At 36.5% G+C, this 19,285-nt stretch overlaps 1 protein-coding gene across 1 annotated transcript; it reads left to right on the forward strand.

Moving 5' to 3' along the window:
• The first annotated feature begins 1,828 nt into the window (after positions 1–1,828).
• Positions 1,829–17,642, forward strand: ANXA1 (annexin A1). The gene is given in 17 exon segments (XM_066338492.1): positions 1,829–2,010; positions 5,504–5,586; positions 7,775–7,864; positions 8,656–8,721; positions 8,724–8,749; positions 9,452–9,482; positions 9,485–9,564; positions 10,137–10,227; positions 11,199–11,222; positions 11,225–11,277; positions 12,185–12,241; positions 13,590–13,624; positions 13,626–13,674; positions 14,169–14,264; positions 15,264–15,322; positions 16,197–16,321; positions 17,517–17,642. Coding segments are annotated over 13 exon segments (735 nt in total). The 5' UTR covers positions 1,829–2,010; positions 5,504–5,516; the 3' UTR covers positions 14,232–14,264; positions 15,264–15,322; positions 16,197–16,321; positions 17,517–17,642.
• The last annotated feature ends 1,643 nt before the right edge of the window (positions 17,643–19,285 follow it).

Here is a 19,285-nt window from a genome sequence, read left to right on the forward strand (position 1 = left end):
AACCACAAAAAACAAAAGAACTAAATCAGAAGTAATAATACTGTTATAAAAATGGGATAGTAATCTGATGGAAAAAAACTGTATTAGAAAAAAGAGTTGACATGGAGGAATGTCTTACTATTATGCACTTGCAGCCACTGATTCCTACCCTTAGCCATGCTCATTGATAGGCAGGGGAAACAGTCCCAGAAAAAGAGTGAAAACAGAGATTCTGGCCAACATCTGGCCCAAGTGAAGTAAGACTGCCAGTGTCATTCTGGCATGGAATTCAGGTGGGCTAGAGTAATCTGAACATCACACATCATAATTAAATACACAAATCAACATACACCTGACAGCTGCTCACTGTATCATTGTCAGTTGGTAGGCCCCTTCAATTATTCAGTCTACTGAAAACATCTAAAATAATTCTATGAAATGATATAGTAAATGTACAGGGGTAAAGGAAATTACAAAGAGCAAGAGAAAATTTTTCTCAGGGAGTCAGGGTGGCTGGGGACTCCTGGGGGCCAGAAGTGTTCCCATGGGGGTCAGCAGACAGTGCCTGGCAGCCCCTCCTATCCCATCATCCCAGCCAGGAGCAGGATACCTGGGGTGGACACTGTAGGCAGCTCCAGCTCCAAGCATTTGGCACTTCTCTGAGGATGGGAATATGACAGGCCATCAGCCCCATAGACTGGGTCCCACTTTCAGTCCCAGCCTCTGTAAGGCAGCAGGGCAGTGACTCAAGTGAGAAATGAGGGCTGAGGCCACTGCTCTGAGGGCAGATCCTGGGGCTGAAGTGAACTGACTGCTGTGTCCTTCGGCGTCCCTGGAGGCTCTCCCCTTACTGGGATGAGGACCTCCTTGACTGTAATGAGCAGGTTACTCTGAGCACCACACATTTGGGTGTAAGGAGGAAGATGTAAGCTATCTTGGAACGTTACATGTGTGCTACATTACATTTGGGAAATTTGTGAGGGTCCCCTCTAATAATTACCAGCAATCTGTTCCTCTTCTTCCTCATACAATTAATTGTTAGACACGGGTTTCAAGGGCAGACTGCACTTCATGTGTGTTCATGTGAAGCAGATCAACCATACTAGGGGTTCCTGTGCATTGCAGCCAGTCAGGAGAAGGACAAAGTCTGCTGGGCCCTATCTGCTCATTGCAAACACTTCTGGTTCAGCAACAGGTATTTCTTCACTGGGCATCATGCTTCAGGCCAATCTGAGATGTTAGTGATATGCACGGTGTTGTGCTATGCTGGCTGGGCAAGGAAGTGCTTGCAGAAAACCACTTCCAGCAGAAGTGCCCTCGTCTTGTGCAAACCACTCTCACTTTGAACTTCAGAATTTAATCTGATTGCTTCAATCTCTTTCTAATTATGTAGATGGCAGTTATTGCCCTTATATTAAGTCTATCTTTTCCATGTGTTTCTTTCCAAGAAGAAAAAGTTTTTTATATGGAATACTAGATGTGTTTTATTCCTGGGTTATTCTGCCTTGGGCCCACATGCAAAAGATGCAGAGCTGATAGCCACTGGATCCAGTGAAGTGAGGATGCTGTCTTGACTCTTCACCATTTCTTCTTTCAAAGTTTCACTAAGCAAAGATATATCTTATATTCACTTTTGAAATTATATCAGACATGTCAAAAGTGAAGAGATAACTCAAGTTTAGTCTTCTTAATATTTAATCATATGATCCCAAAAGATTTATGCAATTTATTGAAACTGGGGATGTGTCACGGCAGGAGAGGAGAGCTCCCACGGTTGCTCATTTGTTATCTTTTCCCTTCTGAAATCTGCTCATACTTTTGCCAGCACAAAATTTCGCAATGATTTTTTTTCCCCTAATGTTTCTCCACTTTGGGTGGCGCCCAGATATAGCTGCTGCAGATGATTACTAGGGCTGTGGAAACACTGGTTGCTGGGTGGAGTTTCCTGCACAGTGTATAAAAGCTTTGAGAACCCTCAGCTCCTTTACTCCGATTGTACAGCCCTGCAAGGCAGTGTTTGCGAGAAGGAAGGTAGGATTTTGTAGTTCATTATTGTTCTCTATTGACCCAGCACATTTTAGAAATCATATGCTTAATTTGTCAAGTGGCCTGGTACAAACTTTCTGTGGGTTGAACTTGCTGTCAGGAAAAAGACGGGTGTGGGCAGGAGAAATTCTTTCCATTCTGGAACATTTTGCACAAGGGATTGGACAATTGTTGCTTTTATTTAATGCAATTAAATAAGGGAATAAAAGATGGTTAAAACTTCAAAAATAAACTTATTTGGAGCTAACCATTTCATGTGCTTTCTCTTTGCCTTTTTAGTAGCCTGCTGTAGAAATTTGCAGTAAAATCAAAGTTCATAGAAAACTATTATGCTGTGTATGTAAACTTAAAACATAGAAACAGCTGTTATTACTTCCACCATGTTCTGCTGCATTATTACTGTAGAGGAATTCATGAAACTGATGAGAATCAAGTTTCTTAGCAATCAAATCAGAAATAAAATTTTAGAAATTAAACCAATCTTTTAGAATATGAGAGCAAAATGCTGCTGTTCTGACTAAGAACTTGGCAAAGCCATGTAAAAGCTCTATCATCTGGAGTTCTTTCTGCTAAATCTTTCCACAGAATTTTACAAGGATGAGATTGCTTTTCCTCTCTGATTTTCCATAACCAGGAGACATTCCACTGTAAAGTAAATTACTTTATTAGATCTTCTGCCTGATTTTCTGACTGTGTATCATGACTGTAATTTACATCAAGATCCTGGTATTGAGCCTTTGAAAGTAACCAGGTATCTGACATGCTTCATGATGTGATTAACAAAGCACAGATAAATGCTGTCATTTGACACAGATTGTAGTGTAAAAATCTATTTTGTGTCTTTAATATTTTTATAACCTTAAAAATTTTTGATTGGTTCTGTTTGAGGAGCATCTTCAGGGATTAAGAGCCAGACAGAAGGGATATTATGGGGATTTTCACGAAAAAAACAGTTAGGGCTTTCAGTCTGGATGCCTGTCTGATTTTTCAATCCCATTGCGAAGTTGATTATTCCAATTGGGAATCAGTTGTTCCAGTCCTTTTCATAGTATATTATGACTGAATGTATCCCTCCTGGATCTAGGTGCTGTTCACATGATCTCTTTGCTTTTTAGAGTGGCAGGACAAAGTATAGGGCAAAACCTTGTCTCCATCAAGGGCTGGTTGTCTTCTTAGGTTTCAGTCTTCTTTTTTCTTACCAGCTGTAGTTTCTTCCAAAGCAGAAGAGGAGTTTTATATGCAAGTTGGTTTCTTACCTTGCTGCACTAATTCAAGCAGACTAAGGTTTTTAGCTCCTCCCAAGGACCGCTGACTACATTGACTCATATTAAACCATGTTAATTCTTTACTAGATGGAAATAGAATAATCTACATGCCAGTGCCTTTATTTTAAAAGGAGAAAAAATACTTTAAAAAATTTGTTAAAGCACAGAATTTTTCTTACTGTGTAATTTAAATAATAAAAAAATGGAGTTTTAGAGGCTTAATAGATCCAATTTAGTGTAGTCTAGTAGCCTCCAGCTCCAGCCAGCCCAAAGGCATCAAAACCTTTAGAGCTTGGTGTCAAGGCTGGGTTTGGGGATATGTAGAAGAAAGGTATGTGTTAGCAATGCTTCCTGAGGCCAGCTTTCCTTGAAAGCGTTACTTTTTCAGGCAAAACCCAAAAGTCACTAAGCAAAAAAGGAAAAAATTAGAAGTCTCAACCTCTACTCAAATCCAGTGCTGGGAGACTGAATCTTGTTCCATAGCTTGGGGTGTTTCTCTGCTCTGTGAATCAGTCAACCAGCAGACATACCAGGACATGTCAGCGCTGATGACTCAGTGTACCCAGTATGGAGACTTTTAACTGTTTCCATCCTGCTGCATATGGCTTTCATGTGTGCTGTTATAAAATGCAGAGGAATTTTAGGTGCTGAGTTGTTTCAAATGCCCTTGTTGTTAACTTCTGTCAGTAGAAAGGTGCAGGAGTCACTCAGACAACTTGAGAAAAGTGCAGGTTGCAATCGTGATGTGAGCATGCTTTTCTGATCCGGAATAAATAGCAAGCCATAAAAGTTGGTCCTTAAATCTGACTGAATATTCTGTCCATTATTTACCCAGTCAAGACCTACTGTAAATAATGTATCAAATACAGATTTTAAATCAAGTTTAGCTTTTCTGGCAGCATAGGCAGAGCTAAATCCCTTCCTGAGGGAAGAAAACAAAAGCAAGAATTTTTTGGAGAAGAGGGCATATGGCTGGCTCTTACTTTGGAGAGAGCTTCAAGCAGGCTGTGTGAGTATTTTTTACTTTGTTGGCTGCTGAATGCAGAAGAAAGCTTTACAGTTCTGCTGAGAGGGAAAGAAGAAGATCTGGATGGCAGCTACACTCCTTGGTCCTAAACTTCGTATCAATTCAAAAGACTGATTTCTGCCCTTCCTACAGGACAGAGGTGTGTTACCAGTGCAACTAACATAATTTTTGTAATTGTGTATATGATCTGCACTCCAAGACTGCAGATAGAATCTTGTTTCTTACCACTAGTTTCAAAATCAGTCTGGTTTACTCAACAACCTTGTTTCTGGTTACTGCTTACCAGTATGCTTTAAAACCAAGTCTTTCCTAGAGCATGCTGATGAAAAATGTTCTAAAATAATAATCTAGTTTGAATAACTTTGTTTGATAAACCATTGATTTCTACTTTCTATTTCCTCACTATTTCAGTTAGCAACAGAATATTTCCCATAACAACAAAAGTTGTTATGAAGCAACCTATTCACTATTCTTGAGTACTTAATGTACATGACCTCTCATTTTTTCATGTCTGAATAGTGATTTTTGGGAAAGCTAGGTGGACTTTCTTTTTGAGTGGCAAAAAGTAAAACTTGCTTTTCTTTCCTCTTCTTAAATTGGTATTGCTTTTTTATTATTTTGTAGAAGTTATAGAAAATACATAAGAAAAAGCAATGTGTATAAAACTATCCAGTTATACTCATCTTCCTTAGAAAATGGCTAGTCAAAGAAATTACATGAAAATATTTAACAAGAGAATACCTTTTTCCTAACATAATACACAAGAACTCCAACCACAGTAAATTATGAGATGAGAACCCTTGTTCACCAGTGAATTTCAAAATGATCAAACTAAATGGGCATAGATGATAGACTAACTAATGAGAAAGACAGACTGATTGGTTTCCAGTAATTTCCCTTTGTAGGTAAGTGCAATGCTAATACATTGGTGTAAGCCAATAGTACTACTGCTGTTCTTATCTAAAACTTCTGAAGGTAGCTAAGTGAGCAAGCAGCTGTAGATCCTCACATCACTCATGAAACATCAAAGCTACTTGTCTCCAATAGCACAGGCCACTTACCATGTGGGACATTAACCACAATGTGTCATAGTGCTAGAGAAGTGTTTCTGGGGTGAAAACTCTTGAGTTGCACTGGTGCTGAAAATGATGGAAAATGGTTTGTAACTTTATGCATCTCTTCCCAGAAACTCTGTCAACATGGCTATGGTATCAGAATTTCTGAAGCAGGCATGGTTCATGGACAATCAGGAGCAGGAATGTATTGTAAGTATTATCAATTTTTAAATGCACCATCCTTATTTTCCTGTACTCTTACAAGTGGTTTAAAAGCATTTAAACATCTTTCGTAAATGCAAACGGAAGAAAAACAACGGCAAAACTCTACCAGATTAAACTAGGACCCAATTTTATTGCAGTATATATCTAATGTAACTATATAACATAGTAAGTTTGCTACAAGATGAAAAATTGCTCCTATTTGCACATATCAGTCTAGTTATCAATGCCTAGGCAAAACCAGTTTGTGTGATTAAAATGTAATTCCCAGTGGCCAGTCACTGAATCAGTCAGATCGGCTTCTTTAGTGTGGTAATCTGATACTAAGTTGTGTGAACGTGTATGAACGTGTTCAGATAATATATGTGAAAAACAGGGACTCTTTGGCTGAGGAAGCTATGAGTTGGAACCCAGGAATGTAAAGGAGGAAGTAAAGTATACATTCTAGCTTTCATATCACATGTCACGGTCATGGTGCAACAAGCCACAGCACCACAATAAAAAGCCTCAGACAATGAGTACTGCCACTCATTACAAGAGTGGGTTGTAGTTGTAAGGAGTCAAGAGTTACTGTGCTAGGATGATATGCAGAATCTTTGTGATAATGAGGTGAAGATACTGAAATGAAAGCAAATAAAAGCAGTACACCCTGAAATCACACAAGTTCCCTAAAAAACTTACATTTTGAAAACAAAATTATATAGGGAAATTTCAATAAACAAAAGTTTTCTGCTCTAGGCCCATGTAGATTTTGTAATTTTGACTCCACAACATTTTGCACAAACCTTTGACTCCATCATTCTATCCTCCTTCCATTTCCAGGGTCCTGAAACATCCTTGGCCATGGTAGTTACAGATTTTTGTATTGCTGGTAGATAAGTTTGGGATGGAAACCAGTACACAAAGGTTAGCATGCAAGATTGAGAAACAGGCAGTGATAGAGTCCCTTTGTTTACTTAGCATACAAGACACAATGATCACTTGAAAGGTATTCAATACTGATCTAAATAGGAAGTCTGCTCTTTTACCACTCCCAGTGAGACAGTTGTGTAGGGAGATAAGCATTTAATTGTCAGATGCTAGAAATGTACAAAATTCAACACAAATTATTGTGTGTAAACAGGTATTCATAAAACCTCGCCCTTTCTCTTGGGATATTTTGTTTTAATCGTAAAGGATTAAAAAAATTAAAATACTAGTTTTTGAAACAAGAAAGACTAGGTTATTCTGGGTCATCTAACTAAAGTGCTAGTGTCTTCTAATAGGAAATCTAACCATATATCGCAACAACGGGAATTTTCTATAAATCTTTCATCCAAGAATCTTGGAGAATTTTACAGCTGTGTAATAGCAGTAGACTAGAATCAGTTATTTAGTGCTGCTGAATTGAGTGCTGAATGACTTACCTAGTGCTGTTAGGTCCTACCCATAACTTGATGTGGCATGTTGTTGACACAGGGCAAGCCGAATGTGATGTGGTTCCCAGAGATCTTCAGACACTGACTAGGGAGTGCCCATCTAGGAGTAGATTCACCAAACCAGCTAGTGGATAATGCTTTGTGAAAATTGTGGCTTTTGTCTAAAGTTTCAAAGAAGCTGGGCAAGAGGTCTCCACTTCCTTGTAGGATATGGCTTAAACACATCCCAGGAACTTGAATACAAGAAATGTTTGAAAGTTAGATATGAATCAGCTCAGGACACCCACAATGTGACGCACAGTCAGTTTGCATAAAGTGAGCAAAGAAATTAGCATTTTACTGGAAGTCCCTGTAGGATTTAATTGTGAGTTTAAAGCCTATAAAATTTGAGCACAATTTCCTAATTATGAGAGTTGAATGTTTTCTTATGCAATCCAACTTACATTAAGAAATAGGTGTTTGGGTACCTAAAACAATTTACGAAGTACTTTTTTGTTTAATATGAGAGCTGTGACAGGAATAGATACAATTATCCATTATTGAATCCGTTCAATTACCTGTAGCTACAAAATGTGTGTTCCTTGATGATAAGGAAATCTCAAATGCACAGTTTATTTGGGCATTCAACTGCTTCTGTGCAAAATATTCTTAACTAGGGGTAATTTATTTTCCTTTTTTGTTTTGTTTTGTTTGTTTGTTTTTTGTTTGTTTTGTTTTTTGTTTTTGTTTTAATTTTTTTTCGTTGTTTTCCATCTGCAGAAGAGTTCAAAGGTGTCCGTGGAGTACAGACATACCCAAATTTTGATCCATCAGCTGATGTTGTTGCTTTGGACAGAGCTATTACTGTAAAGGGTAAGAGGAGTAAATATTTAGCTTACTACATTAGATTCTTCCCTAGAAGATTTTGGGAATAGCACTGAATAAAATATCAGAGCAAGAGGCAGAGACAAGCAGGACAGGTTGTCTTTTAAAAGCCTGGAAATACACTGAATTATGCTACTTGGTGAAGAATCTCAACTCTTTGATTGCCTGATGTTGCATTATGGTTTCAGACTTTAATGCTATATTAAAGTACTTGAATATGTTGAAGCAAGAGTTGTAAAAATTTAAATCCTAGGGAAGGAAATAATATTGCAACATACCATACTAATACTTTTTGGCTTATATAAAGATTTATAAAAATTCCTGCAGGAAGTAGTGATTAATCTGATAATATATTGTATGCTTCTGTTACATTTCTCTTTTCTAATGAAATTCACATTTGGCACTTTGTACTTCGAAAGGTTTTTCAGTTTGACTTACTGACATTAAAGGCGTATGTTTCCTTAAACTCCTTTTTCCTTAAAGGAGCATAGGTCTCTGTTTGTTTGGGTTTTTTTCTGTTTAGAAGACAACCTACACTCAGAACACTTTAAGACTTTTTGTTTGAAATTTCTGTGTCTTAGATGGATCTATTTATTTAGTTTCTTAGCTACATCACTAATTTTGTGAGTCAGTAGATGATTACAGCCTTTCCTTTGGTTATATTTGAGTTTGTCAAGAAATCAAAATATGACATAAAGCAATAATAATTTTAAAAAAATTAACTGGCTAAACTATGCATATATTCTGACTATATTGGAATTTTGTTTGGTGATTCATAGGTGTGGATGAAGCCACCATCATTGACATCTTGACTAAGAGAACAAATGCTCAGCGACAGCAGATCAAGCTGCCTATCAGCAAGCTAAGGGGAAGGTAAAGTATATTCAAACCAAGCTTATTTTTCACCCAGAATATCAAAGTTTCTTCTGGCCCAAATGGTATATATGAATAAAGATAGAGTATTGAATAGGAGGAGAGTTATAGGACCATAACATTGTTCCCCAAGTACGCCAGCACTGCTATGGGGAGGGGTTCCAGTGTTTTTAGAACATTTTTAGATAGGCAGCAGAATAAATCACTTTTTTAGGGTTTTTTTTTCACCCCACTTATTTAAGTCAAATTATATAGCCTTTGTCTTCAAACTTGTGTTTTTGTTCAGGATGATATTACATATGTTTACTTCAAACTTAATGCAATAAACAATGAGTTCAAATGCAAAAAAAGTATATTTACATAATTGTAAGAGTGATATAGCATTGTCTTCTCTTGAACAAGGAGTGGCCTATTTTGAGTCTTTTTCTGATGCTGTAAATGTTTCAATATAGCTGAACTGCAATGTCTGAAAGCATTCCAGAATGCTTACTGAAAACCCTCCCAGACATTTTAATTAATGTAAAGTGGCAAATGCAACAAATTTGAAACTAGAAGTAGGGCTTCACAATTCTTTCTATTTTGATACAGGAATGGTGTAGACTGATTGATCAGAGGTCAGATTAATTTTTGGATTGTTGCTGAACACCAGCTAAGCTTTTACCATTCATTAATTTAGTGTCCTTCTTATTCTTCCTGAAACAGAGTCTAGAAGAGGCTTTGAAAAAAGCTCTGAAAGCCATCTAGAAGATGTTGTTGTGGCTTTGCTCAAAACTCCAGCTCAATTTGATGCTGAAGAATTAAGAGCCTCTATGAAGGTAACACAAAATCTTCAGAGAAAACTTTCCCAGAGAGCCATCTGCACTTATCAAGACCTATAAATAACACTGAACGCAAATTTTAAGGCTTGTGTATTATCTTTATTTTATGTTCATTTTGTTAGATAAATCTGTACTGGTAACCCCAGTTTATGAGAATAACACAGTAATCTCTGCTGAATTTTAGATTGAGGAGATCCTTTTGTGTGAATGAATTCTTTCTGCCTTCTGAAAATTGGTTGCTAATGGGAGCCGTAGCATTTACATGCATGTTTACATAGGAGAAAGAAAAAAAGAGAAGGGTCTTTTCCCCCATAGATTTCACATCCTTATCTTCTATGTGCACGGTTTGATCCCTTTAGCACTTCTTTTGGGCACAAGTATATTGAATGTGATAAAAAATTAATTCCAAAAGAGCCAAAATTACATTATATGGAAGCACAAAATTTTAAATTTTTATTTCTCATTCCATGAGGTGCCTTCAAAACCAAGGCAATGATTTTCATCTTATTTCTGATAAGAATTTTAAGTTCTATTGAATAACATCTCTAAAACTTCAATGCTTTTATTAGGGGCTTGGAACTGATGAAGATACCCTAATTGAGATTCTGGCCTCAAGAAACAACCGAGAGATCAGAGAAGCCAACAAATACTACAAGGAAGGTAATTCAGAACAAGAAATTAAAATTAAGAAGCAATAAGAATTATACCATCAGTAACCCTGTAGCAGATATATTAGAGTTACAGGCACATATATGAGGAACTGAGAACAATACAGGAAGTAAATGAAGCTCCACAAAAATTTGACAGGGTTGCTGGGGAGGGAGGTCATGATGAATTTGCTGACCTATGTAGATACCAATAGTGAAGGAAAGATACATCACCACTTCTGGAATTGTGGTGTTTCAATGGAATAAGTCACACATTTAGACATTTTCTTGGATGCATGCAAAGCCAGGCTACTTTTCTTTCCCTGTAACTAAACCTTGGCAACAATTTAATATAAAAGCATAGGCATGAAAAAAAAATCTTACTGAGTTAGGAACACAGACATGTTAGCAGTAGGAGCAACCAGTGACTATAAGGGTAAAATACTTGAAATTATTACAGTGTAACGTGGTGTCTCTCATATATCAAGTTTACTGTGTTGTCTAATTAAATCCTGTTTTCTGAGATGATGAGGTAACTTTTACCTCATCTCTTCTTCTTTTACCTACATCTCTTCTTAGATACCTGTATTAAAATCTTGAGTTTTGGGAGAGTTTTGTGTTTGAGTTCAATATTGATTAGAACAGCTATAAACAAAAATGAAAAAGGCTCAGAAAAAGGTTTGTGTATTTTACAAGCAGAAACCAAAGACATTGCTACCCACTAAACCAATTTGAGATGGACATTTTCAGTACATTTTAGGTTTAACCTCCAATTCACAGTACATCTCAGGATTTAAGGGATATGCTACAAATAAACCCTTTATTTGAAACCAAATTAGAGAAGGTAAGAAAACCCATTTCTAGTGGCATATTTAAGTGGGAAATTAAGAAAATACTGAAAAAGATCATAGAGTGGTTTGATGTGACCTTTAATATTATGTAGTCAACTAAGTCGATAACTTCAAAAGAAACTATTTGATGCAGTGCTGAAGAGAGATCTGACACAAGACTCATCTCGGACACGTCTGGAGATTTTCAAAAGGCATTGGTTGCTCTTGCCAAGGTATGCTATGTTTAAGCATTTGAGTGACAATATCTATAATCAAAAATCAATGTTCTCAACTATTTTAGAGAGACATGAAGTAAATAAAGATTTATAGAATATTTATTTCTCTGCATTGCTTTTTTAACTTTCATATCCTAGACCATTAGAAACTGTTCTTAGACAAACTATTATGAGATTTTATCTCAAATGCCTTTTAAGAAACTTTATTGTAAAATAGTATTTGCTTTTATCAGTTATCTTTTAAAGACATTTTTTATGCTATCTTTAAGCACTCGAAAAGTAACAAGCAGAATGTCATGTCAATTGACTAGAAAAAAAAGAAATGTTTAAAATTGGAGGTGTAAACTTTTTAACATTTTTTTCCTGTTAATGTATGTTTCTAGTAGTTAGATTATGAGACAAGGGCAGGGAGCTAACAAGTGGACAAAATGTTTTGTAGATTTACATTCAAAGACAGATGAGTTCAAATACTGGACCTTCTCAATAAAACACACTTTTAAATATTTGATTTTTGAGTGTATGTATATGAACCTTGCACTTGCCCTTGCATGCAGGCTAAATTTTTCATGCATCCTTTTCATGGTTTGGATTTCCATTTTAATTTTCAAATCAACTTAAGTGGGAGTAGGTTGTGGGTTGAACCCTGTAGTTTCGTGTCAAGAAATACATACTTTCTGTGGATTTTTAAGTATGAATTAAGAAATAAGTTACTGATGGCTGTAGAAGCATGTTCTCTGATTTCAACTACAACAGTTTATTCACGGATGATTGACATAATTGCACGTATTTTCAGTTAGTATAGGTTTATGTATGAGCGGGGTGCTCCAGAACTCTCAAATGTCAAGCTTTTAGTGAACTGAATGATTGTGAGTAGCAGTAAAATTCTATTTATTTCTTTATGTAGGGTGATCGGTGTGAAAATCCTCATGTGAATGATGAACTTGCTGACAATGATGCCAGGGTAAGATCATACTTGGCAGAACTTTTCCTTCTGACTTGAGTTTCCACTGGCTGTCTGCATCATTTGCACTGCAGAACTAAAGGAGATTTAAATGTCATACAACAATCATTTCTTAGGAGATAGTATTTTACAAAATTAATGTAAGTTAATTATATTAAGGAAATTAGATCTTCACCCTAACATCTAGCTTTGTAAACATTTCTGCAATACCTTGTCTAATTCATGAAAAGCATGCAGACCATTTGAGTTACGAATCAAGAAATGGAGGAATCAGACCCAGACTTGCTTCGGTTTATAAAACAGCTCTTGAATTAAGGGACAAGAGCATGCTCATCTATGTGCAGGATTAGCTACCATATACTGACCAGTGTGAACTCTGTAGTATGTCAGATATAAATGCTGCTTTAGGTGACAAACCTTTCAAGATTATTGGTAAACCTCAGAGCCATTTTCTCAATAATTCTGAAATAAACATCTGATCTTTTTCTTATTTATTCCAGCATTAGTGAGACTGTCTTTGCTAAAATCTTAATAAAAATTAGCAGTTGTTGCTGAGTTTTCACCTATAAAATGTTACATCACAGTTACAATTCAAGTTTAAATTACTTCAAATTGATTTTTTAAAAAAACCCAGACAAGAAAAGTATTGAGAATATTGCTTTAATTCCTGTACATAAGGAGTTTAGTTCTGTCATCATATGAAAGTAAATTAATACTTTTGCTTAAGTTCAAGAGTTCAGTACTATTTATCTTGATGCAGAATGTTAAATCTTCAAGCTGTGTTGAGGTCTTTTATTATTACTCTTAAGAGGTTAGAAGAGTGAGAATAATAGAGGACTGATTTGGTTCTTATTTTCCTGGAAGTAAAAGTCACTCCTGGAAAGATGAGGAAACCTTATTACCAGGTTTCTCCTGCATATTGCACCAGATAGTTGCAGAAATATTTTGTCAGTCTTCGAAATCCTACCAGTCCTGAACTTCCGTTGTTTTGTAAGTCTTAAGAAATCCTACCATTCCTGAGCTTTCATGCAGACTGCTATTATGACGAATGAAAAAGAACTTCATTCAAGAATGTAGTAACTCAGGAAAGCTAGATGGTAATTGTAAAATATCTGAAATATGTTTTCTAGCTGCATAGTGTTCACTAGGTACTAATAGTGTTCACTATTACTACATAAGTGAAGTATGAAGTATTTGACAGAGCTGGAGTTAGTCTGAGGTAGGTATAGTTTTGATCTGGATTGTATCAATGGAAAATTTTCATTACTAATAGCAATGGCCTCAAAATACAGTATTTTGAGTTTTGATATTCCAATATTGACCTTGCCACCTGCTTTCTTTTTGACAGGCCTTGTATGAAGCAGGAGAGAAAGGAAAGAACAGCTGTGTTTGTAAATGTTCTTACTACAAGAAGCTACCCACATCTTCGAAGGGTAAGTTGAACAAAGCTGGTCATGAATTCTGAAAGATTATCAAGACATGACTCTAACTGGAAATACACTTGCTGACAAAGGGTGTGGTTGGCAGCCTAGCTGCTCTTTCAGTAGAGATAAGCAATATTTTAGGCTGTCAACAAAACTAAAGTCTCAGCTGGATTGTGATCGCAATGCCAAGCGATGAGAGCTCCCCAAAATGGCCTTGTTTCTTAGCCAGTTTGCCCTGGACAAGGGCTGTCACGCAGGGTCACAGGCTCTGGTGTAGTCAGTTGGCCACCCCTACCCCAGCCAAGGGAAATGAACCCTTCCATCCTACCGAAGACCCGTTCTGTATGCTGACTCCATCAGTCCATGCAGTAACTCTGCTCTTTACTCTGAGCTGTCAGAAGAAAGTGAGAAAGATGGCCCACAAACAGTCCTCTGCTGCAGCAGTGAGAAAAGAATAGGCAGAGACGTGCAGGGAGAATACTGATTTTTTCCCCCTTTATTTAGTCTTTCAGAAGTACACCAAATACAGCAAGCATGACATGAACAGGTACTGGATTTGGAGCTGAAAGGCGATATTGAGAATTGCCTCACTGCCCTTGGTAAGTGGTTCTGCAGACTGAAACTTACTATATGTTATGACTAAACTTAACTTTTATTTCTGCCATAATTGCTCTGATAAGAAACTGTTCTGTACTTACCTTGCTTCATTGAGAAGCTTGCTAAATAATACCTTGGAAAGTCTAATCTAATAATAGTGATTTAATTGACACCTAAAATCACTGGAAGTTGGTGAATGAGCAGAAATACCACTCCTGATATTTGGGAAGATCTTTTAAGGAGAACAGATGGGTTGCCGACATAACAAGTCCTGTACAAGAAATCAATATGCCAAAAATAGCTGTCAGAACAGGGATAGTTTATATCAAAAATCCAATAGTTTTAAACCTGTCTTCAGCCAAACCCACTCTTCTCCAAGTTTCATGTTGCAAGAATACTTATATAATATTGATTATTTAAAACATAGAAAAAATCCCTCATTTTTTTTTTCAAGAAAATATTCATATAAAGCTAGTGACCATTGTTCATGAACAAAAAGGTAAGGAAGTGACTCCTTCTGTCACTGGATCAGGATGTAATTGATGTAATTGATCAGGGATGTAATTGAGAGCCAGGCACTCATCTTGTTCTTAGCTTTTATATCACAGTCAAACTTACTTTGAATAAAAATAATTTTCACCATCCCTCTTAATATCAAGATTCAACTATAATTTTGTTAACAAAATATCAAATTGTAACCTCCAGCTCTACTATAGAAGGCATAAATGCTTTCACATTTTTTTTCTTGGGAACTGCAACACTTGCCTTAATTTTATGGCAGTATACTAGAGAGAAATGTATTGTTTTATAGTAATTATTCTCCCCTGATTGAAATGCTTTCTGAATAAACAGAGGAAAGGATCTTTTTGTCCTCATATGTTATGAAGAAAGGTAACAAAGTAAGGTACACGGTAGGAAAAATGAACAGGTTTTGGAAGTGTTTATTGGTAGACTTTAATGACATGTACAGCAAGTGACTTTGTCTCACTGCTTCATTACAGTGAAGTGTGCCACAAGCAAGCCAGCTTTCTTTGCAGAAAAACTCCATTTGGCGATGAAGGTAATCTAAATAAAAATCTCCTCTTTGTAAACATGAGTTGCTTTATAAACTGAAAAATAAAATGTTAGCTAGAGGTCTCTAGGCGCTTTGTGCGACAGAAATGTCTGTAGAGGGAAATTCAGAGTATTTCTCTCACTCCTTCTGTTCCTTCCCTTGAAACTTTATACTTTCTGTTAGAGGAGTTGTCTGTTTGCTGTAGTGTGTTCAGGCATGCATCTGTCCACCTACACATATCTTTTACTGTTACAGTGACAGGAAGGAGACTGGAGACCTTCTTATGAAACTACAACTATAGTAATAAGGGAAAAGGAAACAATTACAGATCCTGGCAGAAACCTTGTGGAAGCCTGATCTATAATGAAATATTCACCATTCTTCCGGAAAGTTAGTGAGGCAGCTGGAGATCATGAACCAGTCTAGTATGTAGGTATTGTCATGACTCCTGTGACTTGGTTAGGAGCAGCATGTGAAAAATTGAGTGAAACATTAAGAAAATGCAGATCATTGCACTATTAAAAAGTAATGAAAAAAGACAGTAAAGTCTAGGCTGTCCCTAGTGTCTAGCAAGCACAGTGAAGGGCATGTCTGTTTTTAGGAAACAGTTAACAGAAATGTTTAAAAATATTTAAAATACTCCAAAAACAACAGGCTGGAGGGAGCCTTCAGAAGTGAATTGTACTCATAGGGAACATAAGACAGGTATGAGACCACCCTGCTATGAGAGATGCCGAAGGGAAAGGAAAGGGGTATGTTCATCTGTAAAGAAGTCTGATAGATTAACATGGAGAATTGATTCAAGGTATTTCAGTTATGAAAGTAGCATTATTCTTTTCCCTCTTTTTCCTACCCATTTTTTTCTTTGTTTGTTTAATAGGGTTCTGGGACCCGGCACAAAGACCTCATCAAATCATGGTGTCACGCCATGAGGTGGACATGAATGAGATCAAAGGCTATTACAAGAGCCTGTATGGCATCTCTCTCCGCCGCCAAGCCATCATGGTAAGTTTTCTCCCACATGACACATGAAACCAAAACTGCATGATTTCTGAAGCCCAGTAAAGATCTGTTAATTTTCTGCTCCTCAGTCACTGGTTCATCCTGCATAGCTCACTGTAGATGAGTACCTTATGTTTCCAATGGCCCCAGGCTGGGAGAACAGATTCCTTTTCCAGGTCACAGTTTTTGTCAAAAGAGCTATAGAAATAGTAGTGATACATCTCTCAGAATATCTTCTACAGTAGAATCCAAGAGCTGAACAAAAATATCTTGTTGAAAGGGACTGACCACCAAATGTACTTTCTGGAAAATTCAAGTGGTGAGGGACTTGAAGAAAGCTAAACTAGCAAAGCACGTTTGTGGAGAGTAGTAGACATTACTATAAAAACAAAAAAACGATGTCTTGATTGGAGTAGAACCATACTCCCTACATGTATGAAAATGCCTTTGGGATTTTTATTGATGTCTGCTACTTTTTCAGTTAGATGCCAAAGGCTACTTTTAATCTTCCTTTAACTGTGTTTATGACCTATAATTTGGTATGTAATTACACCACATCATCATGTTCCAAGATGGTGATTGCATCCAAATGTCTTGAGGCATAGCTTGGCTACACTAAACAATTCATATGTCCCTGAAAACTAGATTCAAATTAGAGGGAACAAGAAATGTATGTAATGATTACATGTATACTTAATGCGTATTATCCATTTTTACCAATCTAAATAAGCAATCCCATGGTGAGTAGATTATCACTGTACTATTAGCCTTTGTTTGAGATACTGCTAGACACAACACATATGCACAAAGTGTTGTAATATTAATGAGCATTGGACACCACTGATCAAAAAAGAAATTTACACTTTATTTAGAGTAAAGCCTAAGCTCCTGGGTAGACAAAATTTTTCTGTGCTTCTTTTCTCCATTTAGGCCACTAGACCTCCCAGCATTTTCACTAGCCTTGTCTACCTATGTTCCACTCTGGAAATGAATTCCTTCATTTTTAGATTACACAAATAGCTTCAGTGAGGGTGCTTGCTTCCAGGTCAGTCTGTGGCTAACTGGTGTCTTATCAAGTAATTAATTTATACAGATGGAGTACTATATTTGATCAATATATATTGAATGTTATTTGAAATTTATTTTAATTGAGACCACTATTCTAACATTTGTGGGGTTTTCATGCTTAAATTTACAGGATGAACTCAAAGGGGATTATGAAACCATCCTGGTGGCTTTATGTGGAAGTGACACTAAGTTTCCAGTGCTCCTCAAATGCACTCAAGCCCAGTTGCTGAAAATCTTTATATTTGCATGTCTATGTCTATGTCAGGCTTTACACACAGAGGTTTCCGAAGCATGGCACCTAGTGCGCATGTATTATGTTTAAAAACTGTAACCCAGTGTATTTTTTTCAATATCCTTACTCTGAATGGCATCAATATTTCTGATTGCCATTATTTATCCAAGTGAAAGAATGCCACAAAGTTTGTATTCACCTGATTAATTGTTAAAATGATAACATTTATTTCTATGCTAAGCAAATAAACTTTTAAAAATAAAATTCACCCATGTGTAATTTTGCATATCCTTTGTTGCTATTCTGCATTTAATTTCAATTTGTGTGGGTACAGGGTGTGAGGGAAAAATCAGTAAATAGCTTAATAAGAAATAATGTAGTAATATCAAGTATAGCTCTTGATTGCGTAAGATTTCCTTTTGGCAGAGTGCAGGAGGGTTTCAGCAAAAATATGTCCTTTTTAAGAGCTCAGCCTAACGATTCAACTTCAAAATGGGAATGAGGGAGCAATTAGAATTTTTACTTAGAGTAAAGGAGAAGATAAATTTAAACATATTATTAATATGAAAACAGCTGTTATCTGATTGCAGGGGCTTTGCAGGACCATGCAACAGAAGAAAAGTTTACTGTGGATTGCTACATTTGAAGCACTTCTAACTTTAAGGCATCTTACTATTTTTTAAGTATTGTATGTATGCCTCTTAGTTAGAGGCAAGAGTAGTTGAAGTAGTAGTTATGATTGTTTTCTATTTTTATCTACTTCTGAAACACAAGTGCTGAATGTTTTGAAGAGGAAAGATTGGTTTTTGTAATGCTGTATCAAGGAGAAGTCACACTTTTACTGAAAGCCAGCTCAATCCTCTTAGGACACTTTTGTCTGAGAGGCACAAGTTTCTGTACAGTTAAGGAGCTACTTCCTTAAATATTTTAAAAAACAGAAGTTTTTAAAAACTCCATTCATATGGCTCTTTCATATGGCTGTTTCACAATTGTTTTAAATGTTATGATTTATTTATTGCCATGGAAACCTGCAGACCATTATTACAGTGTGGAAACTTTCATACTGCAAAAATTAGAACTGAGGTTAATGCTTGCGAAGAGAGCACCATCTGTTTCACTGCCAGAAGGCCCCATGATGGTCTGAGTAGAAGTAAGAGATGTTTCTAAACAAAAACCAACCAAACCAACAAACAACCAACCACAAAAAACCAACCAAAACCACCCCCCCCACCAAAAAAACCACCAACCCATAAAAACCCCAAAAAAAAACCAAAAAACCAAAAAACCAAACCAAACAAACCAAACCAAACCAAACCAAACACAACAACAACAAAAAACCCAAACAATACCACAACAACAAAAAAAACCCCAAAACCACACCCCACTCCCCCCAAAAAAACCCAAAAAACAACACCAAAAACCCCCCCCCAAAACCCCAAATAGAACAAAGATTTTTTACGTATGCTAACATAAATGAAAAATGTCGTTTCCTGGCATTAAGGAGGACAATCCTTGTCTTAAAGAGGACAGTACTGCACAGTAAAGGGAGAGACAGAGAATTAAATGAACCAGTAGAAATAATCTTATATTTCAATGCAAATTAATAGAGGATCAGCAGTGAAATGTAAGCAAAATCTATATATACTAGCTTTAGTCTTGGCATTATA

This window comes from Sylvia atricapilla, chromosome Z, assembly GCF_009819655.1.
Source record: "Sylvia atricapilla isolate bSylAtr1 chromosome Z, bSylAtr1.pri, whole genome shotgun sequence".
NCBI lineage: Eukaryota > Metazoa > Chordata > Aves > Passeriformes > Sylviidae > Sylvia > Sylvia atricapilla.